Source organism: Loxodonta africana, chromosome 21, assembly GCF_030014295.1.
Source record: "Loxodonta africana isolate mLoxAfr1 chromosome 21, mLoxAfr1.hap2, whole genome shotgun sequence".
NCBI lineage: Eukaryota > Metazoa > Chordata > Mammalia > Proboscidea > Elephantidae > Loxodonta > Loxodonta africana.
The window spans coordinates 68764379-68791020 of record NC_087362.1 but is presented as its reverse complement, the minus strand read 5'-3'; the positions used below and the strand labels follow the sequence as shown (position 1 = coordinate 68791020).

The following is a 26642-nucleotide window of genomic DNA, read 5'->3' as shown; positions in this document are numbered from 1 at the left end:
CCAGTCCACATCTTCAGGACTTCTTTATGACGGGCGTCTAAGAATCAGATCTTTTTTTCCAAACAACAACAATGAAAAAAAGTTTTTGCAAAAACACCTCCTCAATAAACAACATGTAAACAGAAACAGCTGCTTCAGCCTCCTCAAGCATCTCATTGTGTCTTCAAGGGTGTGTCCGAGGTGGGGATTGGGGAGGGCTGGCAGGGCCCGTTCTCTTCCTCCTCCGGGGAGCCCTGGGGGTAGACCACGAAACACAGCTCCTGGCCCCAGCGTGTCATTGACTCTGAGGACAGACAGATGGACGTTGGGGCTGGCCCTCTGGGACAGTGGTGGCCCCACCACATGACACCTCCCCCAAGCAGGTGTCTGTTGTTCCCCCTGTAGGCTTGGTCCTGGGCCCCTCGGCCACATCTCGGGGGGACATGTGGCATGTCTGGGCCTTGTGCTGTCACCTCAGCTCTTGGGTTGGCCCTAACAAGGTCCCATCTCCAGGCCCTGCCACCTCAGGAAAGCTGCCTTACTCACCAGTGAGTCGCTGCACACACTTTGGTTTACTTCTCCAGAATGCTCCCAGGAAGAAAATGGGCACCCCTGTGAGGATGATGATGACCCCGACTCCACAGACCATTGGCTCCGAGATGAAGCTGAAGACCAACAGGAACGCCCAGAAGACCAAGTACATGACTGGGACAAGCAGGTTCACCTGGGGAGAACGTGCATAAGCGCCAAAGAAGCCCACCCACCCCACCTCGCCACAGCTTCGAGGAGCTTCCCTTCCTTCCCTGGTACCTCTCCTGGCAGCAGCCCAGCCCACTGGGAGCCATTCATGGAATGGTCAGTCTGCCAAATTGTTGAGGATTTGTCAAAGTTTCGGCCGCTCTGAGCCCCACATGGTGTGTTTGGGCGGCGGGGGGCGGGCGGTGCGGAACTTGGCTGAAGGTCACTTATGTTTTGGTGTTTTGCATTTCTGGCACTGAGTACTTCTCCAGGGCCAGAATTTATATGCAAATGGACAGACCTTTAGCTCACTTTCTTTTGGGCTCAGGGAATCCTGGCTCTGTCACTAGCTGCCCGCATGACCTTGAGCAAATTAAATGGGGAGTATTAAAATCACCCACCTTGTGGGGTTGTCATGAGGATTAAATATGTAAGTGCAGGTAAAGCCCCCAGCAGTGCCCAGCATGTGGGAAAAGCTTGAGTCACTGTCACCGTGATCACCTGCCCCGCTCATGGTACCCAAAGCTCTCAACACACAGGGCAGCCCTCCCTCCCCCGCCTGGGCCTCACCTTGATGGGCCTGTGGAGCGCCGGCCGCCTCCAGCGCAGCACGAGCAGACCCAGGATGGTGACACCGTAGCAGAGATAGTTGATGAAGGACACGTAGTTGATGAGAGTGTATGTGTCTCCCACGAGCATGATGACGGCTGTGGCCCCACACTGGGGGAGCACCCAGGTCTGAGGGCTGGCGTCCTGCTGCCTCCTGCCAACTCTGCAGGCTGCCCTGGGCCTGTCTCGCTCAGGCCAGGAGGTCAGGGTGAGCCCAGCCCCTTCCCACACCTTCTGTGGGCTGCCGCCATGGCCAGGGCCCATCCCTACCATTACCCCAGAAACCCCACTGTTGCTGGGTGGCCCTGACTATGAGCCCCACCCAGCCTGGTCCCCCAACTTACACAGACAAGGAGGGCGGGGATAGGGGTGCAGCGTCTGACATGGATCATGGCCAGCAGGCTGGGAAGGTGCCCCTCCCTGGCTCCAGAGAAGCACAGCCTGAGGAGTGGGGACAGAGATGTGGGGGCCGTGAGATCGGCGCTGGGTGTCAGCTCTGGACCTGATGTCCCTCTTGAGCTGTCACCTCTGACTTCCTGTTCCAGGGACAAGCAGTCCCACTGGGCAGTTCTTCACCTCATCTAGCCTGCCTCCTTCTTGCTTTCTTTACCTCAGAGTTGGGATCAGACACTTGTTGCTGGGAAATTCACCATCCCAGCTTCAGGTGGACTCTACCTGGCTGGGTTTCCCTGCTTGCACACACCAGAGCACCCGCCTCACCTTGCCACAGCTGCTCTCTCCCCCCCGCCAGCCCAGTCACCTGGAGGAGGTGAACAGGTAGCCATTGATCCCTCCAAAAGTGGAAAGCGCCACGGAAACAGGCATGACCCAAGCAAAGTAACCCAGGAGCTTCTCCCCGAAGGTCTGATGGGTACAGAAGAAAGGCTGTGCATGAGGTGGGGGATGGGGGCCAGGGCAGAAGCCAGGGCCCCACAGGGACCCCCACTCACCACAGCTACCGCGTTCGAGGACAGCAGCTCCTGTGGGGACATGGCGGTGAAGTAGGCAACGTTGGTGAACGTGTACACGAAGGTCACCAGTGGAATGGAGATGAAGATGGCACGAGGTAGGTTCCTGTGGGCAGTCGTGGGAGCTCGTCAGCGTCAGCTCCTTGTGGGGTGGGGACGGGGCCCAGGGGTGGGGGAAAGCAGGAGCCTGCGGGCAGTTGTGGGAGCTCATCAGTGTCAGCTGCTTTTGGGGTGGGGACAGGGCCCAGGGGTGAGGGAAAGCAGGAGCCGAGGCAGCGGCTTTGAGTCTCCACCTCCTTTGTCTGCTGGGAGCCTTGGGGTAGGAAACCAGGAAGCATTGCTCCCAGGGCACTAAGCACTGCCATCTGCCTACCCTACCCCGGCCTGGGCACAAGCTGGTGGAGAAGTGCAGGTGGGGGAGCTGGGTCACATCATACCCTGAGGATAGGGTCTAATGTCCGCATAGGATGAGAACTGTGCGTACAGCCAAGATTAGCCTTGGGGAGGGCCCAGTGCACAGATCTAGGGTCTTCCCTGGGACTCTCTCAACTCCCCTGCCCCCTGCGGGTGTTTCTACAGCTGCAACTGTCTGCTGTCCAGATCTCTGGCTGAGCATCAGATGGAGTCCTCCGCTTTATTCTAGGGACCACATGGCATGCACGTGTATGCTTTTTGGCCAAGTGCAAATAGTTGACTCCATTTACAGCAGGGGGACATGTGATACCCAGCGTTTCAGAGGCCCAGGGAGGGCTGTGACTCCACAGCGTATGGAGCAGGCTAGGCTAGCGCTCAAGTGTCTTGACTTCTTTTCAGAGCCATTCCTGGGGGGCGGCAGGGACTTACCTGTAACTCACAGGCTGTGGTCGGGTAATGACCAGTCCGAGCCACAGAAGCAATGGTCCTCAATGAGGAGGACTGGGCCCCATTGCTGGCTGAGGGTGCTGCCTCCAGCCTACCAAGCACCGGTTGCCTGGGGTTCTTGCATCACAGCCTCGTCCTGGGACAAGAGTTAAGAGGTGCTGCCTCTCTGGTCACCGGCCCCCGCCCCTCTCCACTCACCTTCGAGGGTCCACCAGCTCCTCGGTGACGTAGTTGAGAAAGTTCCAGCCACTGAAGGCAAAGGAGCCCTGGAGGAATGCCAGGGCCAGGTGGCCCACAGAGGGCTTCATCCAGAAGGAGAAGGCATTGCTGGGCCTCAGCTCCGCAAAGTGTCCTGGGGATCCAGAGGTCAAGGGTCAGCATCATCTCCCCAGCCCTGTCCACGTGCCCAACCCAGCCCTACCTTGGAAGATCTGGACAAAGCCCATGCCAATGATGAGCGACAGGGCCAGAAGCTTCCCACCCGTGAAGATGTCCTGGATGCGTGTGGCCCAGCGCACGCTGGAGCTGTTCACCCATGTCAGGAGCACTGGGGAGGAAAGGCAGTTACTGGTGCAGGCAGCCGGTGGGCACCTGAGGCCGAGACCCCTCACTGGAGGCCACAGCCAAGGCCAGCCCAGGCAGTAGGAGGAGGGCATGCCCCCACTAGCTGGAGTGCAGAGCACCTTAAGCCCAGAAGCCAACTTCTCGGGGAACTGGCTGTTGGAGGAACACTACTCCCAAAGCCCTCCCAATAGGGGCAGGGAGCTGGAGTGGGCCTGGGCAGTCGGACTGCTCTGGGATGGAGGCCCAGCCTGGGGCCCCAGGGCAGGGACTCACTCAGGCAGGCCATGGAGAGGATGCGGGAGGCGGCAGCAGGTGGGATGCAGTTGGGGAATACGGGCTGCAGCACGTAGTTGGAGAAGGTCATGGAGATGACGGCCAGGCTGGTGGGGTACATGATGAGCACAGCGCTCCAGAGCAGCAGGAAGCTGCAACGAACATGTGAGGGCTGGAGTAGGGTGCTGGGCTTCCACCCTGGAATGCGCACCCAAGGGCTGGCGAGGGTGCTGGGAAGAGGCTTTAGGTACAGGAAGGCAGGGGTGACGCTGTCGTGGTCTCACTGCTTTATTTGTAGACGGTTTTAACAGAGAAGGCTAATCACATTTAAACAATAGGGGGCTGCCCTTGGGCTGGGGGATGCAGAACCCAGTGCTTTCTACTGACTGCCTAGCTCCCGTGGCCACAGGCTGTTTCCTGAGCTGGCCAGGCTGCTCTCAGCAGAGCCCTGCAGCCTCATCAGCAGGTGGTGGGTATGGGTCGTGGCACCTCCTGACAGAAACCTTTACCTTTGGGTGCAGGGACCAGAGAGGAGCCACTTCCTTGGCGTTATAAAGGGCCCTAGCTCCTGTGGGGAGTGATTCACCCCCTTCTGCCTGCATCACACCTCTGCAAGGTGCCCAGGTGTGGGTGGGGTGCCTGTGTTCAAGGCTGTGAGGCCAGAGCCGTTCCCGAGGGCTCTGCCTCTCCCCAAGGGAGAGTCTGTTTTAGGGGTGGTCTTAGAAGGCCTGGGCAGCACTAGAGGGTAGGGACACAGGTGACCACTGGTGGGTTCCTCTTGGTGCTCATCTTGGTTCTGTAGCCCTGTACCCATCCCTCGCTTTGCATGGCCTTCCCTGTTATGGATTGAGTGGTATCCCCCCAAAGGGTATCTTGAAGTCCTCACCCCAGTACCTGTGAATGTGACCTTGTTTGGAAATAGGGGTTTTCTTTTGTCATTAGTTAAGTTAAATGAGGCTGTGCCAGGGCGGGGCAGGTCCTAATGTTATTCCCTTCTGAGTGGCGTCATATAAAGGAGAGCAGACGTGGGCACAGAGTCACACAGGGAGAAGACGGCACATGAGCATCTGCCCACAGGCCAGGGAACGCCAAGAAACGCCCAGGGCTATAGAAGCTGAAAGACACAAGGAAGGGTCTTCCCCTAGAGCCAACAGAGCGCATGGCCCTGCTGACGCTCTGAATTCAGACATCTATCCTCCAGAACTGCAAGAAAAGAAATTTCTCTCCTGTAAAGCCATCCACTTTGTGGTATTTTAATGGCAGCCTTAAGAAACTAAGACCCTCCTCCTCTTGGATCCTGGATGCCCCAGGTCCATGGCCTTCTTCCCCTGCTGGGTGCTCCTCTCTGCCCGCCCCTCCATGCTGGGGTGCCCATGGGGCATGGTGCTGGGCCCTCTTCTCCCTTCCACCTTCTCCCAGCCCCAGCTGGGAGGATTCTTTGTAAGCCCTCTCCCCGGAGGCAGGCACCCACAGACACACCCACAGAGGTGTGCACCCCTGCCAGGGCTCCATCCATGGCCGCCTAGTTATGGGCCCTCGACCCACATCCCTCAGAACCAAACTTTGTATACTTGAGCCCGGACTTTTCCTCTGGGTTCCAGACCTCTCACCTCATACCTGACTAAGCATCTCCCTGGATGTGCTACAGGTCCCGCCAATGTGGCCAGCGCCTCCCTGAAATCTCCACCTCCCCTTTCAGGGAAGGCATGTAGTCTGGGGAGCCTCTTGATGGGAAAGCAGGTGTCACCCCCAATGTGCCCCTCCTCCCCCATGCCACGCTGGCCATCACATCCTCCCAATTTAGGCTCCTAAATTATTCTGAAATATGCCTGCACCTTAGTTCAAGCCCTTGGCATCAGTCATCTGAATGACCAGAACAGCTTCCATCCCCATAACCCCCTCAAAGTCACAACACCCACCCATGAATCTGACCTTGTCCCCTGGCTGCAGCAGCCATAACTGTGCTTGCCCAGGACACAGCCTTTGTACACACTGACCCTCTGCCTGTTCAGCCTAGAAAAATTCTACCCTTTTTCCAGGCCTTGGTGCAAATGTGGTTTCTCCTGGGCACTCTTCCTAGGAGGCGTGTACCCTGTTCTCCTGGCTGCTTGGCAGCTGCCTCTTGCACACACTTCACCAAAGCAAGGATTTTCTAGGTCTTCACCACGTGTGAATTGCTGTTCCCCACTGCACTGGGAACAGCTTCAGGAGAGGATGGATCTTTTTATCCCCTTGTCCTCAGCTCTTAGCACACAGTAGGTGCTCAGCAAATGTTCACTGATCAATAAAGGAATGTTTGTTGTTGTCGTTAGGTGTCGTTGAGTCAGTTCCGACTCGTAGCGACACTATGTACCACAAAACCATGCTCACAATTGTTGTTATGATTGAGCCCATCGTTGCAGCCACTGTGTCAATCCATCCAGTTGAGGGCCTTCCCCTTTTTCGCTGACGCTCTACTTTACAAAGCATAATGTCCTTCTCCAGGGACTGATCCTTCCTGATAACACGTCCCAAGTGTGTAACACGCAGTCTTGCCATCCTTCTTCTAAGGAACATTCTGGTTGTACTTCATCCAAGACAGATTTGTTCCTTCTTCTGGTGGTCCATGGTATATTCAATATTCTTCGCCAACACCACAATTCAAAGTTGTCAGTTTTTCTTCAGTCTTCCTTATTCGTTGTCCAGCTTTCACATGCATATGACGCGACTGAAAATACCATGGCTTGGATCAGGTGCACCTTAGTCTTCAAGGTGACATCTTTGCTTTTCAACATTTTAAAGAGGTCTTTGCAGCAGATTTGCTCAGTGCAACACATCTTTTGATTTCTTGACTGCTACTTCCATGTGTGTTGGTTGTGAATCCAAGTAAAATGAAATCCTGGATGATTTCAATCTTTTCCCTGTTTATCATGATGTTGCTTATTTGTCCAAAAGGAATGTTGGAGGGAGCTACTTAAAGGAGACCTCTTGCAGGGCGTGTGATAGGAACATCAGGCCTCCGTCCCACACCCCTCCCCCTGCATATGGGTTTACTAAAAACAAGTCCCCCTCTTTGCTTGGATACTAAACTATCTAGCGGTTTGAGATACCAAGAGCCTCCCCACTCATAAGCACTGAGTGGGGAGTGGGGCTTAGAGGGAGCTTTATTTGAAAGGGGCAGGCAGTGGGCTGGGGTGGGCATTGGTACCATTCACCTGGCCTTGGAAGGCTGCCCGACCTCCCAACCCCTTCTCTCCACTGACTCCTAGGACTTCCCTTGATGTGGAAGCAGAAGCAGAAACCGAGGCCCATAGCCCAACTAGCCATCTAGTTCCGGAGAAGCTGCCAGTACCCCACACTCACCCAGCCAGGCCCCCGAAGATCTCTGTGACATAAGCGTAGTCCCCACCGGACTTGGGGATGGTGACTCCCAGCTCCGCATAGCAGAGAGAGCCCAGGGCAGTGATGCCCCCGCCCAGGACCCAGACGAAGAGGGCCAGGCCCACAGAGCCTGAGTGCTCTAGTACACCCTTGGGTGAGATGAAGATGCCCGAGCCGATGATGTTTCCTGCAGGTAGAGAGATGGGGGCGGCATCAAGCCTTGGTCCAGCCTGGGTCCCCCTGAGTAGCCCAGGCTTCTCTGCAGGGCTCTGGATGCTGTAGTAAGGAAGGGAGCCAGGGACACTCCCTTGGGAGCTGGAAGGAGGTGGGCCTTGAGGCCTGCAGGTGCTGCTTAGCCCCTCCAACCCAACAAGTCCCACTCTGAGCTCATCATTTCCCACCCATCCCCATGCATGGGAAATGGCACCTTGAACATCTAGGCTTCTGTGCCAGAGACTGGTCCTGGTCTAAGTCCCTCCACCCCCACGTAACCCATAGTGTGGAGCAAGCACAAATGAGTCTGTTCTTCCCCCTGAAAGATGGCAGGATGGTGGTCCCTCCTATGCATCCCTGCCTGGCCCAGACTCAGCCCCTTGACCCAGCTGAGGCCTCCTGACTTGTCAGTTTCTAGCCACCAGGCCTTCCAACCTGCTGGCCAGAGCTGACCTCCTAAAACAAGACCTTGACCATGTCACTCTCCTGGCACTTTTCTATTGGCCAAAGTCCAAATTCAGTGAGGCGGGACCAAAATGGCAAAGTAGTCAGACGCTTCCGGTGATCCCTCTTACAACAAAGACCAAAAAAAACAAGTGAATTGATTATATGTATGACAAGCTAGGAACCCTGAGCACCAAAGACAAAGTTAAGGAATCGGAGTGAGTGACGGGGGAGGGAGAGATGGTGCAGAGGCAGCAAGGAGTTTCTGAGCTCGTGGCACCACCTCAGATCCGATTTCTTGGCGCGTTCCTTCGTGCAACTGTGGCAGGGCTGATGGTAGTTTCCCGGGACATGGCAGCTTCAACAGAAGAAGGCAAGCAGAGTGGTGCACCACTGACCCTGTGGTGTGTCTACAGCGGGGCTGGCCGCAGCATTTAGGAAGCAGCTGCTTCAGCAAAAGAAGGCAACCGAAGTGCAGGCACCCCTGATCCTCTGGTTTGACAGCTTCAGGACTGGCGGTGGGGTTTAGGACACAGCTACTTCAGCAAAAGAAGGCAAGTGAGGGATGCAGCCCTAATCCCCTGGGTGATCTCAGCAGGGACCCAGCCAGTGCACACAGACTCCACACACCTCTGGAATCTGAGATAAAACAGCGCTCTTGGCACAAGGCAAGTGATTTTGTCTGATTTACCACATGGATCTAATAGCTCCTTCTTTTGAAAGAACTCTCTCCTATCTACTTGATCCCTTCTCCCTCTGCCCCAGCTGGCTTCATTAATTGATTTCCCAGGGCCTGAGATAGGGTCTGCTGCAATGCCTGAGCCATTCTCCTGGCCTTGGAGAAGGAACAAATTAACAAACGGGGGGAAAATACTCTGTCAACTCCCCTAATTTGGAAGCTCAGAACAGAAGTGGCTCCAGTCCAGGCACAAGTGATCCACAGACTTTGTCCTTCACCCCTGCATGGATCCAGGTGGCTCAACTACACCAGATAGGATCTAGCTATTACACTGCAAAGGTGAATCTGTTTGAGGCCTGACTGTAACTGTTTCAGCCGTGTGGTGGAGAAGCAGGTTTTGGAGGTTCAATACTACTCTGCCAATTAAACAGGGCCTTCACCTACCCAGAGCATGGGCCTGAGGACTGGAGGCTCCATCCACGCCACCTAGCCACCCGTGAAAGGGGTCCAAGGATAGTGGTGCCTACCAGTCTTTACAGGTATAAGCATTGGGTGCCTAAGGTACAGCTACAGAGCCCACCCACCAGAGCACTCTAGAGAACAAGAATGCTCCTTCCTCACTGACACTTGGGGAAGGCTGTCAGCCTCCTGCTTTCCTCCGAGTGTGACCCCCAGCTGCTACCAGAAACCTGTGATACACCCATCACCACTGCTCCTCTAAGACAGTAGGTGAGAGCCTACACCACACACTAGGTGACTGACTATAACGACACCTGAGCTGAATCTATACAAGAATAGTGAATGGATTCCTAGGCTCATATACCTGGTAACAGCTCTAGCCATCTGGTAACAGGACATTAGTGCTTCAAAGGCTCCAATAATCAAGTTAGCTCACTCTAGTAGCCTATTTGGGCATATCAAAACAAAAGAAAGCAAGATACTAGGACACAGTGAACAAACATAAAATAAATTAATACAATAACTTATAAATGGCTTGGAGACAACAGTTGGTATCAAATCACATAACGAAGCAGACCATGATTGCTTCAATAACCTCCCAAAACAAAGAATCAAGGACTCTCCCGGATGAAGATGTATTCCTGGAACTACCAGATGTAGAATATAAAAGATTAATATACAGAACTCTTCAAGAGATCAGGCAGGAGATCAGGCAATACACAGAAAAAGCCATGGAACACACAGATAAAGCAGCTGAAGAAATTTAAAAGATTATTCAAGAATATAATGAAAAATTTAATAAACTGAAAGAATCCATAGAGGGACAGCAATCGGAAATTCAGAAGACTAACAATAAAATTACAGAATTAGACAACTCGATAGAAAGTCAGAGGAGCAGAATTGTGGAAGTGGAAGGCAGAACTGGTGAGATTGAAGATAAAACACTTGGCAACAATACAGTCAAAGAAAAATCAGATAAAAGAATTAAAAAAAAAAAAAGAAGAAACCCTAAGTATCATGTGGGACTCTATCAAGAAGAATAACTTGAGTGATTGGAATACCAAAACAAGGAGGGATAACAGAAAATACAGACAGAATTGTTGAAGATTTGTTGGCAGAAATCTTCCCTGACATATGAAAGATGAAAGCATATCTATCCAAGATACACATAGAATCTCACACAAGGTAGATTTCCAAAGGAAAGTCACCAATATATATTATAATCAAATTTGCCAAAACCAAACATAAAGAAAAAAATTTAAGAGTAGCCAGGGTTAAGTGAAAAGTCACTTACAAGGAGAATCCATAAGAATAAGCTTGGACTACTTGGCAGAAACCATGCAGGCAAGAAGGCAATGGGATGACATATATAAATCACTGAAGGAGAAAAATGGCCAATCAAGAACCATATATCCAGCAAAACTGTCTCTCAAATATGAAGGTGAAATTAAGACATTTACAGATGAACAGAAGCTTAGGGAATCTGCAAAAACCAAACCACAACTACAAGAAATATTAAAGGGAATTCTCTGGTTAGAAAAATCAATAACATCAGATATCAACCCAACACTAGAACACAGGACAGAGCAACCAGATATCAACTCAGATAGGGAAATCATAAAAACAAATCAAGATAAAAAAACACTCAAAACAGAATCAGTGATGTCATTATATAAAAAATGACAACATTAAATCAATAAAAAACAAACAAACAAAATCAATAAAGAGGGACTAAATAAAGTTGGCATAGATCTTCCATATGGAGAAGAAATCAAGGCGATATAGGGAGATACAAGTTAGGTTTAAACTTAGAAAAACAGGTGTAAATATCAAGGTAGCCACAAAGAAAACTAACAATCCTACACCTCAAAATAAAAAACAAGAAAAACATAAAGACTCAGCAAAAACAAATTCAACTACAATAGAAAAAGAGGTACACACAATTTATAAAGAAAAACTACTCAGCACAAAAAAGTAAGTGGAAAAATGAAACTGTCAACAACACATAAAAAAGGGCATCAAAATGACAGCACTAAACTCATACCTCTCTATAATCATGCTGAATGTAAATGGACTAAATACACCAATAAAGAGACAGAGAGTTGCGGAATGGATAAAAAAACATGGTTCGTCTACATGCTGCCTACAAGAGACACACCTTAGGCTTAAAGACACAAACAAACTAAAACTCAAAGAATGGAAAAAAAATATATCAAGCAAACAGCAATCAAAAAAGAGCAGGAGGGGCTATAATAATTTCTGACAAAACAGACTGCATACTTAAATCTACCACAAAAGATAAGGAAGGATACTATGCAACGATTAAAGGGACGATATATCAGGAGGATATTACCATATTAAATATTTATGCAACCAACGACAGGGCTTCAAGATACACAAAACAAACTCTAACAGCATTGAAAAGTGAGATTGACAGCTCCACAATAATAGTAGGAGACTTCAACACATCACTTTCAGTGAAGGACAGAACATCCAGAAAGAAGCTCAATAAAGACACAGAAGAGCTAAATGCCACAGTTCACCAACTTGACCTCAAAAACATATACAGAACACTCCACCCAACAGCAGCCAAGTATACTTTCTTTTCTAGTGCATATGGAACATTCTCTAGAATAGACCACATATTAGGTCATAAAGCAAGCCTTGGCAGAATCCAAAACACTGAAATATTACAAAGCATCTTCTCTGACCATAAGGCCATAAAGGTAGAAATCAATGACAGAAAAAGCAGGGAAAAGAAATCAAAAACTTGGAAACTGAACAATACCCTGCTCAAAAACGACTGGATTAAAGAAGACATTAAGGATGGAATAAAGAAATTCATGGAATCCAATGAGAATGAAAACACTTCTTATCATAACCTTTGAGACACAGCTAAATCAGTGCTCAGAGGTCAATTTATACCAATAAATGCACACATACAAAAAGAAGGGCCAAAATCAAAGAATTATCCCTACATCTTGAACAAATAGAGAGCAACAAACAAAAGAAACTTTAGGGCACCAGAACAAGGCAAATAATAAAAATTAGAGCAGAATTAAATGAAATAGAGATCAGAAAAACAATTGAAAGAGTTAACAAGACCAAAAGCTGGTTCTTTGAAAAGATTAACAAAATCGATAACCCACTGGCCAGACTGACAGAAGAAAAACAGGAGATGAAGCAAATAACCCGAATAAGAAACGAAATGGGTGATATTACAACCGACCCAACTGAAATTAAAAGACTCATAACAGAGTACTATGAAAAGCTGTGCTCTAACAAATTGGAAAACCTAGAGGTCATGGACAAATTTCTAGAAACACACTACCTACCTAAACTAACACAAACAGAGGCAGAACAACTAAATAAACCTGTAACAAAAGAAGAGATTGAAAAAGTAATAAAAAAAAACTCCCAATAAAGAAAAGCCCTGGCCACGATGGCTTCGCTGGAGAATTCCACAAACTTTCAGAGAAGAGTTAACTCCACTACTACTAAAGGTATTTCAAAGCATAGAAAAGGATGGAATACTCCCAAAATCATTCTATGAAGCCAGAATAACCCTGACACCAAAACCAGGTAAAGACTCCACAAAAAAAAAAAAAAATTACAGACCAATATCCCTCATGAACTTAGATGCAAAAATCCTCAATAAAATTGTAGCCAATAGAATTCAACAACGTATCAAAAAAATAATTCACCACGACCAAGTGGGATTCATACCAGGTATGCAGGGATGGTTCAACATTAGAAAAACAATGTAATCCACCACATAAATAAAACAAAAGACAAGAACCACATGATCTTATCAATTGATGCAGAAAAGGCATTTGACAAAGTTCAACCCCCATGCATGATAAAAACTCCCAGCAAAATAGGAATAGAAGGAAAATTCCTAAACATTATAAAGGGCATTTATACAAAGCCAACAGCCAACATCATCCTAAACAGAGAAAGACTGAAAGCATTCCCCTTGAGGACAAGAACCAGACAAGGATGCCATTTATCACCACTCTTATTCAACATTGTGCTGGAGGTCCTAGCCAGGGCTATTAGGCTAGATAAAGAAATAAAGGGCATCCAAATTGGCAAAGAAGAAGTAAAAGTATCCCTATTGCAGATAACATGATCTTATACACAGAAAAACCTAAAGAATCCTCAAGAAAACTACTGAAACTAATAGAAGAGTTTAGCAGAGTATCAGGTTACAAGTTAAACATACATAAATCAGTTGGATTCCTCTACACCAACAAGGAGAGCAATGAAGAGGAAATCACCAAATCCATACCATTTACAGTAGCCCCTAAGAAGATAAAATACTTACGAATAAATCTAACCAGAGACGTAAAAGACCTATACAAAGAAAACTATAAGACATTACTACAAGAAACCAAAAGAGACATATATAAGTGGAAAAACATACCTTGCTCATAGATAGGAAGACTCAACATTGTAAAAATGTCTATTCTGCCCAAAGCGATCTATAGATAAAATGCAATCCAATCCAAATACGCGTTACATTTTTTCATGAGATGGAGAAACAAATCACCAAGCGCACATGGAAAGGAAAGAGGCTCTGGATAAGCAAAAAAAAAAAAAGCATTCCTGAAAAAGAAGAACAAAGTGGGAGGCCTTACTCTACTTGATTTTAGAATCTATTATACTGCCACAGTAGTCAAAACAGCGTGGTACGGGTACAACAACAGATACATAGACCAATGGAACTGAATTGAGAATCCAGACATAAATCCATCCACATATGAGCAGCTGATATTTGACAAAGGCCCAAAGTCAGTTATATAGGGAAAAGACAATCTCTTTAACAAATGGTGCTGGCATAACTGGATATCTATCTGCAAAAAAATGAAACAAGACCCATACCTCACACCATGCACAAAAATGAAGTGAAAACGGATCAAAGACCTAAATACAAAATCTAAAACAACAAAGATCATGGAAAAAAAAATAGGGACAATGCTAGGAGCCCTAGTACATGGCATAAACAGTATACAAAACGTTACTAACAATGCACAAACACCAGAAGAGAAATTAGATAACTGGGAGCTCCTAAAAGTCAAACACCTATGCTCATCTAAAGACTTCACAAAAAGAGTAAAAAGATTACCTACAGATTGGGAAAAAGTTTTTAGCTATGACATCTGTGATCAACAGCTGATCTGTAAAATCTACATGTTGCTGCAAAAACTCAACAACAAAAAGACAAACAACCCAATTAAAAAATGGGGAAAGGATATGAACAGGCGCTTCACTAAAGAAGACATTCAGGTAGCTAACAGATATATGAGGAAATGTTCACGATCATTAGCCATTAGAGAAATGCAAATCAAAACTACAGTGAGATGCCACCTCACTCCAACAAGGCTGGCATTAATCCAAAATACACAAAATAACAAATGCTGGAGAGGTTGTAGAGAGCTTGGAATACTTACACACTGTTGGTAGGAATGTAAAATGGTACAACTACTTTGGAAATCAATTTGGTGCTTCCTTAAAAAGCTAGAAATATAACTACCATACGATCCAGCAATCCCACTCCTTGGAATATATCCTAGAGAAGTAAGAGCCTTGACATGAACAGTTATATGCACACCCATGTTCACTGCAGCACTGTTTACAATAGCAAAAAGATGGAAGCAACCAAGGTGCCCACCAATGGATGAATGGATAAATAAATTCTGGTATATTCACACAGTGGAATACTATGCATCGATAAAGAACAACGATGAATCTCTGAAACATTTCATAACATGGAGGAATCTGGAAGGTATTTTGCTGAGTGAAATTAGTCAGTTGCAAAAGTATAAATATTGTATAAGACCACTATCATAAGAACTCAAGAAATAGTTTAAACAGAGAGGAAAATATTCTTTGATGGTTACTAGAAGGGAGAGGGAGGTAGGGAGGGAGAGGGGTATTCACTAATTAGATAGTAGATAAGAACTACTTTAGGTGACGGGAAAGACAACACACAATACAGGCGAGGTCAGCACAACTGGACTAAACCAAAAGCAAAGCAGTTACCTGAATAAACGGAACGCTTTGAAGTCCAGTGTAGCAGGGGTGGAAATTTGGAGACCATTGTTTCAGGGGATTTCTAGGTCAATTGGCATAATAAAATCTATTAAGAAAACACTCTGCATCCCATTTTGGAGAGTGGTGTCTGAGGTCTTAAACACAAGCAAGTGGCCATTTAAGATGCATCAGTTGGTCTCAACCCACCTGGAGCAAAGGAGAATGAAGAACACCAAAGACACAAGGTAAGTATGAGCCCAAGACTAAGAGTGGGCCACATAAATCAGAGACTACATCAGCCTGAGACCTGAAGAACTAGTTGGTGCCCGGCTACAACAGATGGCTGCCCTGGCAGGGAACACAAGTGAGAACTCCTGAGGGAGCAGGAGAGAAGTGGGATGCAAATCCCAAATTCTTATAAAAAGACCAGACTGAATGGTCTGAGACTAGAAGGACCCCGGTGGTCATGGTCCCCAGACCTTCTGTTAGCCCAAGACAGGAGCCATTCCCAAAGCCAACTCTTCAGACAGGGATTGCACTAGAGTATAAGACAGAAAATGATACCGGTGAGGAGTGAGCTTCTTGGATCAAGTAGACACAGGAGACTACGTATGCAGCTCCTGTCTGGAGTGGAAATATGAAGGCCGAAGGGTACAGAAGCTGGCCGAATGGGCTTGGAAATACAGGATGGAAGGAAGGAGTGTGCTGTCTCATTAGGAGGAGAGCAACTAGGAGTATATAAAACAAAAACACTCGCTGCCGTCGAGTCGATTCTGACTCATAGCGACCCTATAGGACAGAGCAGAACTGCCCCATGGAGTTTCCAAGAAGCACCTGGTAGATATGAACTGCCGACCTTTTGGCTAGCAGCCGTAGCACTTAACCACTATGCCACCAGGGTTTCCAGGAGCATATAGCAAGGTGTATAAAAGGTTTTGTATGAGAGACTGATTTTGATTTGTAAACTTTCACTTAAAGCACAATAAAAATTTTTAAAAATTCAATTGTGTCATTCACCTGCATTAAACCTTTCAATGCTTTCCCGTTGCTTTTTTCTTTTTACCTTTTTAAAGATTGAGCTATAGGGTAAAGTGCACAAAATGTATAATACATATTTTACGTAATACGTATGTAGATACTCATGAAACTACCACCCAGATCAAGAAAAAGAATACTATTAACACTCTAGAAGGCCCCCTGAGTCAATACCTCCCAAGGGTAACTGAATTTTCTTACATCTATCACCATGAATTAGTTTTCCCTGTTCTTAACCTTCAACTAAATTAGAGTTTACTGCATACTCTTTTGCCTGCCTTCTTTAGATTGACATTCTATCCGTAAGATCGATGTTGTTGTGTATATCTGTATATTGTTCTTTTACCTTGTCTTCCAGTGAATGAGTATGGTATATAAAAAAAAAAGAAAGAAAATTTTTTTTAATTAGAATTTTTGAAATCTCTCTCAGACAAGGTTTTGTAGTTTTCATTACAGAGGTCTTCAACTGGACTAAACCTATTAGATTCAGTCTTAGTTATCTAGATGAGTTTTCCTGATGCAATTTTTTTTTTTTTTTTAAGGAAGGTGAGCAAACCTGTGCTCTGTTTGGAGTCTCCGGAAGAATAAAGAGCCTCTTAAGGAAATGAAGGGGGAGGGTGCTGGGTAGAGAAAAAACACTGAACAGAGGCAGAGCAGGAACCTGATCTGGAGCGGGTACTGTTGGGTCCGTGGACGTCTGACCCAAGTTGGGCCCCTGAGAGTTTCTCTCCTGGAAGTTTAACACAAACGCTGAGCTGGGAGTTTTGAGGCAGCCAGGATGAAGCATATGTAGGTGGAAGGAATTTGTTGTCCAGAGAGGAGGAGAAGGGTGAAGCTGATGTGCCTAACTCTAGATCCTGCATGAGGCTCCAAGAAGTTTCCCTAAATCTTCCCATAAATCCCTTTTTTTACTTGAGTCACTCAATTGAGGTTTCTATCCCTTGCAAATTAACAATTCCTGAGTAAAACACTGGGAAAAAAAAGTCCAAATTCATGGCACCTCCTTCATGAAGTCCTCCTTGACTACTTTGGGTTTGGGCTCCTCTTCCCATGTGACAGCCCCATGGATCCCTGCACTTTGCTGTGTACTTTGTTCATCTTCTATCTCCCCCTTTCCCACCAGAAAGCTCCTCCCCCAAGCCTCCTGGGGTCTTCTCGGAGCTAGAACCCAGGCTGCAGACACAGACCCTAAAGCGACCTTGTTTCTTAGCACCATTAAAATGTTTCAGATCCTGGGCAGGGGAAAGCAGGATGAGGGAGAAAAGTTGGAGGATTTTCAGGGCTAGGGGCTGGCTGGTCAGCAACCATCAGGGCAGAAGCAGCCCGGACTCTCAGCTTGGCCAGGTGTATGGACACAGATGGTTGCCCCACCCCCACTTGGGGCTGCTCACTGGTTGCAAGCAGGGGTCACCATTCCCCATCCCAGGAACACAATGGAAAATTGTGGCTTGGGGTCACCAGGCCTGGAGCCCTCTCATTGATCCCTCCTGTGAGGCCCTGCCTGCTCACCCGGCCAACCTCATCTGTAAAATGGGGTAACTGTGAGGGGTAAATGAGAGACTGTGTGTGAAGCCCTCTGCTCATTCTCAAGATATGCTTTGCATCTTCACTGGTGTGATTCTATGTACAGTGTCTGCAACCTCACCAGTTGGCACCTGCTCTCGCTCACATCAGTATTTGAGCACATAGTAGGTGCTCAATAAATATCTGTTGGTTAAACTAGCCCACAGTTGCCATTGAGTCGATTCCAACACATGGTAACCCCATATGTGTCAGAGTAGAACTGTGCTCCAGAAGATTTTCAATGGCTGATTTTTTCAGATCACTAGGCCTTTCTTCTGAAAGGCCTCTGGGTGGACTTGAACCACCAACCTTTCTGTTATCAGTCCAGTTCATTAGCTGTTTGCATCACCCAGGGACTTAATTATCTAATGGATGAGTAAATGGCCTGACGTCCAATATGGCACTAATGACTTGACTTGCAGGACTGATTTTCTCATCTGTGAAATGGGGGCAGCAGTCCCCGCCTGGCCCTCCAAGAGGGGTGGCAGGCTTCCCAGGCTCAGGTACAAGTGGAATCAAAGGGTGGGCAGGCGGAGAGGCACCCCTGTTGACTCCGGGAGCGGACAGGGCAGGTGCCTGTGCTTCCTTAAGCGATGGGAAATGCTCACAGTCGAGTCATGGACTGCAGAGCTGGTTCCTGGGATTGGTGAGATTCTGCAAGTGTCCATTTAGCCTTGAGCTCCCCGGCAGGCAGCCAGAGCAAAGGGCGGTTGTGCTCTGGGGCCCCCTTTTGAAGGGGGGTGGTTCTTCCTCTGCGCAAGTGAATCAGACTGTTACTGGAGATCGGTACCAGGTCCTGTCTAACAGGAAATAACCCCAAAGGCCACATGAACCAGAGTCAACCCTGTTAGGACCTGGGGGCTCGGCCCTTCCAGGAGGCTTGCCCCCACTTACCAGGGCCTGGGAGGGGGTAAGGTCCCTCAGGCAGAGCCCTGCTGCTCCACCTGCCAGGCCCACAGGCGGGGCTGGACGAGGACACAGCTGCAGCTGCCAATCTGCATTCACTCCTTGTCCCTGGTGCTCCCCCCTGCCCCCACCCCTGGCCGACACAGATTTCCAGTCTGGACAGCCACGACACGCCGCTTGGTTTTCTGGTCACATCCCAGGAGCCCTAAATACATCCAGATAAGGAGGAAGGAGTTCCTGCCCCCCAGCCCCCAGAGGTAAGCTGCACCCCCCGCCTGCCTGCAGGGGGAGAGAGGCCGCCTCCTTCATCAACCCTGGGGGGCCCAGGGCCTGGGTGGGCGGTTAGGTTTCTAAAGGACCTTTGAGTTTGCTCTATCCAGCAGGCAGAGCCTCTGTTCTCAGGACCTGGTGGAGCAAAATTTGCCAAAAGCCAGTGAGGTTGGAAGCCAGCGGGGGCTGGGTGGCCTTGGAAGGAGCTAGGTGCCTTTGCGAAGGGAGCATCCAGGGCCCTGAGCCACCTGCCTCTTAGAGAACCCACCACTCTGCGTAGTCCTTGGGGAATCCACATCTGGCTGGGGTCAGAAAGGGACACACCACTAACCCTGTGCCCCATGGCTAGAGATTCAGTATTGTTTTGGACATGTGGCCTCAGTCTACAGGTCAGGACCTCTCCCCAAATAGCTCCAAAGAACTCGTGTTTGGGAACAGCACCTGCATCTCTAAGGCCCTGGGCTGCCTCTTGCTCTGGGCCTGGGCAACCTGCAGCATCTGCCCCAGGTCCGTGCTTGAAGGTGGTGGGAAAATCCCATCTCTGTCCACGGCTGCTCTTGCCTCAGTGGAGGTGGGCAGGGCTCTGCAAGAAGCCACAGGGGCTGTGGGCTTGGGTGTGCTGCAGAGTGAAAGAAGGTGGAGGGTGGAAGCCAAGGACAGGGCTGGGGCCCCCAGCTCCAGGGTGATTACAGAGGAGGTGGAAAAGGGACCGTCACAGCTTTGAGGGATGCTACAGGGGTCAGGGCCCAGGCCTAAGCCCCCCCAGTCTCAGACCCTGGTGTGCAGGCCCAGGCTGAATCAGGCCTGCCTGATTGGGTGGGAATAGCCATGTACAAGCCCGGACTTGGGGTATCCTGTTCTGGAGGAAGGGGGGAGGGCCAGGGGCCAGGGGATGGGCTGGAACACATGGCTGAATGCCCAGGTGTGTGACTGACTGCAGAGATGCAGCTTCTGAGGTCTCCACATTCCCCTGCACCCAGTGGTCCCCGCAGGTGCCCAGTGGGGCCAGAGCTCTGGGCAGGTAGAAAGGGATATGGGTGCCCACCACCAGCAGGTTTTCCCTGAGTCTCTTCCTGCCTGCCCTTTTCTCGCAGCCCGTGCTGGGTGGTTTTTTATCACATTAAGATGTTTGGCCTGATGGGGCTTACCCGGCTTCCGCAGAGGAAGGAAGAAAGAGCCATTGTTCCCTGGCGGCTGCTGCGGTGCGCGCTGACCTATTTCTGGGAGGCAGCCGTGGACCATGGAGGTCGTGTGTGGAACAAGCCACCTGCCTGTGTGTGGGAATATGCAGTCTGATTTGAGGAGCGGGGAGGGAGGTCATGTCAGGCCAGGCCTCTGGGCACCACTCCTCATCCCTAGAAACACATTCAGGAGCTGGCAGTATGAGCCCAGGCTGGTGCTACCCTTCTGGGCCTCAGTTTCCCCATCTGCCAGGTGAGGCCACTGGGCTAGGGGGCAGCAGAGGAAGGTGCAACCCTGACTTTGGCAGAGGCACATCTGCCTGGCCTTGAGGAGACAGTCTCTTCAGGGGCTGCATAGCCCCCACTGTGGAAGGCCTCTCCCCAGCTCCCTGGGGAGGCCCTATAACATCCCTGACATCCTGCCTTGGCCCCTATAACGTGGACCCTGAGCCACTCCCCTGGTGCCCAGAGGCCAGACACGAAGCGATTCCTCTATTTGCCTCCCTGTGAGGATCTTGCATTCCCAGAAGGAAGCTCTGTGCCCTGGCCTGCTGGGATGGGATGCCCAAGCCCTAAAGGACAGGAGATCCACTGGGGCTAGTCCTGTGCCTGTTCCAGTGAGCATGGCCACAAGGGGGCATCCTCCTGTCACAGGGGCTTGCTGGCCTGGTGGAGAGAGATGCCTGGGGTCCCAGGCAGCTCTGGGGCTCCTGGGTCTGGTTGGGACTTGGTTGTGGACCAGGCCTCCTTTTATTGCACTGGGCAATGACTTCCAGAACCTCCTGCTTAGAATATGACCATGAGGCCTCTGGGAAAAAGCTCCATGTTCCTATCAGTAGGTCCAAGGCCTCTGAGGCCCCGGGCAGGGGTGCTTACTAGTTGAGAATTGCCAGATCTGGGTGGAATCCCAGGTCCCCATAGTGGAGCCTTGGACAGCTATTTCACCTTTCTGAGACTTATCTGTGAACTGCGGTGCATACCAGTGTTGTGATAGAAAGTAAGGCAGGCACGCTCTTGGCCCCAGCTGCACACCTGAAGTCCCCGGAAGTGTTTACGGATCTCATTATTGTCACCCACCTTGGAGACACCCTAGGACATCCCATCTGGTCTCTGAAGACCTGGTCTTGTCACCTCCCTGATCTCCATGGGGCCCCAACACCCTGGGGCAAGGAGCTAGTGCCCTGCCCTGGAGGTCCCTGCCCATTACCGTGCTGAGACCTGGATAAAGCCTAGCCCCCCTGCACAAGAGCATCCTCATGGTAAGCGTGTGTCAGGCACCCCTCTGGGAGGACAGATGTGCCCACGGAGGTCTTGGCAGAAGCCCAGGGAAGGGAATGGGGGCATTTCCAGAACATGCCTGGAAGCGCTAATTGCCTGGCATGCACCTCTGGCCTAACCGGCTTTCCCTTCAAGAGAGGGGGTGAGCAGAAGCATAGAGCCCTGTCTGCCTGCTCTACGCAGTCCTGCCTGGCCCAGCCCAGCGCTGCGGAGCCTGAGCAGTCCCAGCAGAACCTGTCCAGCAAGCCTCAGCCCATGCCCTGTTTCCATGATGAGTCTCGTCAAGGTCACTGATGAGCTCCAGGCTTCAGGTTACCAGACCCATCGGCGGCATTGGCACAGTGGATCCTCCCTGCTCACCTGGCCTCCAGCACACCACCTCTCCTTGACTTCCTCCTACCACCATGGCTGCGCCTCCTCTGACTCCTTTGCTGGTTCCTCCTGATCCTTCTTGACTTCTAAACATTGGGTGCCCGGGGCTCAGCCCTGGGCCCTCTTCTTGTTCCTTTACACACTCACGCCCTTGCTCCTCTTGTCCAATCCCCTGGCTGTAAATATGATTTATCTGCTGGCAACCCCAAATTTATACCCAATGGTGCAGTTCTACTCTGTCCTATAGGGTCGCTATGAGTCGGAATCGACTCCAGGGCACTGGGTTTTTGTGAGTACAGACCTCTCCACTAAACTAACCCTGAATATCCAATTAACTACTGAACAAATAGACATCGCAAATGTAAAACCTGCTCCTTTCGAGTCGTCCCCCAATCAATACACAGCAAACCATCTTCCCAGCTGCTCAGGCCAGAACCTCGACGCCCCTCTTTCTCCACACCCCATACCCAGTCCATTAGCAAAGCCCTCTGGCTCTGCCTTCCAAATGTATCTGGATCTAGGTCTCCTCTCGGCACCTCCGCTGCCACCACCCTGCTCCAAGGCAGCATGGTCTTCTGACCAGGTCTGCAGTAGCCTCCTGGCCAGGCTTCCTGCTTCTGCCCTTGCTCCCCGCAGCCTCTTCTCCAGAAGGAGCCTGTTAAGACCTAAGTTCCATCTCATCCTATCCCTGTTCTGCTCAATACCTTTTCAGGGCTTCCATCTCACACAGAGAAAAAGGCAAAGTCCTTACCCGGGCCTGCAAGGCCCCTACATCTGGGATCCCATCTGAATCCCCAACACCCTATATCCTCTTCCTCGGCTTAATTTTCTCACTTTAGTACTTGTCATTGCCCCATTTACAATGTACTTGGCCTGCTTATCTTGCTTGCTGTTGGACCCCCACACTGGAATGCCAGCCCCAGGAGAACAGGGATTGTGTTTTGTTCCCTGTTGTGTCTCTAGCACCCAGGACAGTGCCTGGTACACAGTAAAAACTCCATAAATCTTGGTTAAATAGATGAATGAATGTGTCCAGTGTCCCAGAGCACACCAAGGGCATCTGCCCTTGGGCTGGTTGCAGCCTCGGATCCTCAGCTTCCTCATCTGTAAATTGGGACTATAGTGAGGCATGGAGGAGGAGCTCCTATGGTGGGATTATGTCTCCTCAGGGTCATATTGAAGAGGGGCTGGGGTTCTGGAGAGGTCCATCTTCTGAGCAGTCCAGCCACCTCCAGTCCCAGAGACCACAGAAAAGAACCTGGCCAAGGCTGCTTGAGCAGAGAGTGGCTGCTGAGGAGATGGGGCTCATGACCCAGACCCCTGAGTCCCCGAGCATATTTGAGCCTGACCCACAAACACTTGGATGAGCTGGATTCTGGGGTCAAATGTAGAGAGTGGAGGAAGGGGCAGCCTGGTGAGAAGACCCAGGTATAACCCCCACTCTGCCGGGACCTAGGTAGGTCCCTCCCTGGGTGTGGATTGGGTGAGAGAGCTGGCCGAAATCCCTGAGTCAGAAAGAGAGACCCTGTGTGTACAGCCCCCGGAGGCACTTCTCTGTCCACCTGTTTGTCCACAGTGGAGTTGGGAGCGCAGTAAACCCTGGTCAGGTGAGCTCGGGAAACCTAGCTTAATCCCCAGCCTTCCCCCGCACCGAATCTGGCCTCAATTTTGTCCAGCACCGGGTCAGTATGAAGAAGGGCATTGGACTGGGGTTACTCAGACCTGGGTCCAAATCTGGCTCCAAATTCAAGGTCCAACACTTACAGCAGTGTCTCTTAACTTCCAACCCTCAGTCTCCACATCTGTAAAATGGGTATAAAAATTCTCATCTTGCAAAGGGGGAACATGTGTTTTCATACCGTAACAGACTAAGAGGTGTATGAACAAATACTGGATGTGACAATGTTGTCCTTCTCGGCCCCTGCCTCAGCTTGCCCTGCTCTCTCTGGCCTGTCCCTTCTAGCGCCTCCTTGCAGCGGCCAGCAGGTGCTGTCCTGAACATGGTTCAGGTGGAACCTTGCCCTTGCTCATAGCCCTGCCTCAGCTCCCTAGTCCTGAAGCCCCGCTCCTCAGCCTGGGATGGGGCGGTGGGGGGTAGAGCGTGAAGGAAGTACAGGATCGCCTGGGGGCTCTGTTGGGACACTTTAGAGATAAGTTCAGTAAGTGGTGACAAACAAGGACAGGTTATAGAGCAGGACTCATGGTTCTCAAAAATCAGGTGGCGGGGACAATGCAGATCCTGATTTATCTACAACTGCCTCACCCTCATCTCCCTGTCACTTTCTAGTTCAGGTTACTTCTCCCCTTGCCTGTCTCCTGCCCAGTCCAGCCTCCTGCCCTGTTGTAACCCTCCACGCTTCCCAAACCAGGGTCATGGGACCCCCACTGAGTGCCCTCGGCTAGGGGTTCTGGTCCTGCATCCAGTGCCCTTGGCCAAGTCACCCCTCATCCCGTGCCTTGGTCTCCCCAGATCAGCCTTCAAGGTCTGGGGGTAACAGGGTGGGAGGAGAACCTGGAACAACAAGAATGGACTGAAGGGTGGCAGAGCTGTAAGGGTAGACCAGGGGAAAATTTCTACAGGGTCTGCCCCAGAGAAGGGGTGTGGTGTTTAAGCTAGGCCTCTTTCCCCCTCCACCAACACGGCCGTCTTTCAGGGAGAGAGAGAGGCCTGGCTGCCTCTGCCTGACCTGAGGAGGGTGGGTTGTGAGGGGCAGGGTAGGAATACAGCTTAAGATGCTGGGCTTAATAGAGGCAGCCCCGGAAGAGCTGTGTCTCTTCCTGCATCTGCCAGGCCCTGAACTTGGCCCCAGACATGGCCATCCTCTTGGCACCATTGCCGGTCTATGACAAGCATGTTTCCTCTTCCTGGGAGGAGGGCAGCTCCTAGGGAGAGTGGGAGCCAGGGAAAAGCTCGAACCAGTCCCCCAGCCAAGTGGGGGAAGCTAGCCCTTCTTCCCAGCAGACAGCCAGGCAGGGACATGCAGGGTCAGCTCCTGGGACATACCACTCTAGGGGCAAGTGCGTGAGACAGCAGAGCTACCTGCCTAGGGGCTGAGTCCAGGGGAAATGCTCAATGAAAGTGTGAGGGCAGCCAAGAGTCAGCCCCAACCCTGGCCTGGGAGCTCCCAGTGTGGGGGCAGAGGAGGAGGAAGTGGAGACTCTGGGCCTGGCCTCCTGAGCCACCACGCTTTCTCCATTTTCAGGGGTCTGAGAGTGGGTGGCCATTCGGGATGGTCGATGCACAAGCAACTGCCACTGGCTGGGGAAGGGGGAGGCTGGACAGGCAGTAGGCTGAGAACGGTCAAAGCCCCAGGCATCCATCTCCTGGGACACAGGTGACAGAACAGGTCCCCCCAGGAGGGGACACAGAGGTACCTGATGGGGACCCAGGCCCAGTTCCCAAGGAGCCAGAGTTTGTGACTTGGGGCAGAAGGAGAAAAACCCAATCACCATTCTCTCCTCCTGAGCCCTCTGCTCACCGAACTGGGGGCTGGACAAACCCATCCACTCACAGGTGGAAGCTGGACCAGAGGGCTGGAGGCTGCAAATGTCAGGACCCCTACCCAGGGAGTGCTGGTCTTCAGGCAGGCTTGGGCTGTCCACTCCATCTCTGGTCTCCCCCAGCCACTGGCTGCTTCCCTTGCATCCTCCTGCCAAACTCCGCAGTGATTACCTGCTCTGAGCTCCTCTCCCCTGTGGGCTGGCTTTAGAAGAATAAATCACCTGTGCCACAATGCACCTGCACACAGCAGGGGTTCAGCGGGTGTCATGGCCCAGAACTTAGGGTCTCAGGGGGCCTGCCTGCCCAGCCCCACACTAGAAAGGCTCTGGCTCTCAAGGAAGGGCTGTAGTCATTATTTCCACTTCACAGATGAAAAAACTGAGGGTACTTGACTTGCCAAAGTCCCACAACCAAGTAAAGGCATGGCGAAGATTCCAGCGGTGAACAAGACCTGAATCTTTCTCAGGTTAAAAAAAAAAAAAAAATTCGGGGCGCCTGGGGAAGTGGGAACAGGAAGCTGTGTGGGCGCTCTGTCAGCCTTTGCCTTGACTGTCAGATCGCACGTTGCGGGGAGACACTGCAGGTGGTCCCGTGTCCACCCGCCGGTGGTCTCACCGTCGCAGACCCGGTAGGAGCGCCCGGAGAGGAGGTGCCCGCGTTCCGAGCCGCTGTACAGCCCCCAGCCTTCGGCCCCGCTGTCCTGGGCACCCGCCCGCCTCGGGCCCCGCTCACCGATGATGATGGTGCAGGCGCTCACCAGCCCGATCTCCTTCTTGAGCGCCACCCGTTCCGAGGCGCCGAGGCCGGGGCCTGGGCTGGGGGAGGGCGAGGGCGCGGGGATGGAGTTCCCGCGCCCGCTCGGCTGCTGCGTGTGCCCCGCCATGTCGCTGTCCCGCCGCGTCCCCGCTCCCAGCGCTGCCCAGTCTGTCCGGCCGGCAGCCAGTCCGTTCGGTCGTCTGTCTGTGCGCGCGCTGCCCTCGAGCCCGGACAGCGCCCAAAGGCGGGCGCATGCGCTGGCCCGGGGCCCGGGACCCGGGCCCTGGGCCGCCCGGGCCAGGCAGGGGCGGAAGGAGGGCTGGCCGGCAGCCCCTTCCCCCACCTGCCTTAAAGGGAACCCCCTTTGCTCCCCACCACCCAGTCCTGGCCAGGAAAGGAAGGAGGGGACTGGGGGCAGATTTAGGAAAACTTCTTAATTTAGTTGAGCGGAGGAAGGGGCCCCATTGCGCAGTTCTATTAATTCGCGGGGCAAGACTGCCCCTGCTCTCAAGGAGGCTGAGGAAGCTGGCAAGAGTAACAACTGTCCGTGGCCTGAGAATCCGCTGTGTGCCTGCACTTCAAAAAAATAAGTAAAT

At 50.9% G+C, this 26642-nt stretch overlaps 1 protein-coding gene across 1 annotated transcript; it reads right to left on the bottom strand.

Annotated features, from left to right (window-relative positions):
• Position 1: 1 nt before the first annotated feature.
• SLC7A10 (solute carrier family 7 member 10) lies at positions 2-26182 on the bottom strand. Its single transcript, XM_064274093.1, has 11 exons — positions 26023-26182; positions 7335-7539; positions 3993-4144; positions 3577-3702; positions 3354-3507; positions 2277-2400; positions 2087-2190; positions 1671-1767; positions 1288-1437; positions 526-703; positions 2-283 (listed from the first exon to the last, which is right to left on the bottom strand). Exons 1-11 carry the CDS (start codon positions 26171-26173, stop codon positions 153-155), a joined length of 1572 nt encoding a protein of 523 aa, XP_064130163.1. The 5' UTR covers positions 26174-26182; the 3' UTR covers positions 2-152.
• Positions 26183-26642: the final 460 nt, after the last annotated feature.

Coding starts and splice junctions, on each gene's coding strand:
- SLC7A10 (XM_064274093.1), bottom strand. CDS start 26,173: ATGGCGGGGCACACGCAGCAGCCGAGCGGGCGCGGGAACTCCATCCCC. Junction 7,540..26,022: donor CGCCTGCACCATCATCATCG/GTGAGCGGGGCC, acceptor CTCTACCTGCAG/GAAACATCATCGGCTCGGGC. Junction 1,768..2,086: donor TACCTGTTCACCTCCTCCAG/GTGACTGGGCTG, acceptor CCCACTCCTCAG/GCTGTGCTTCTCTGGAGCCA.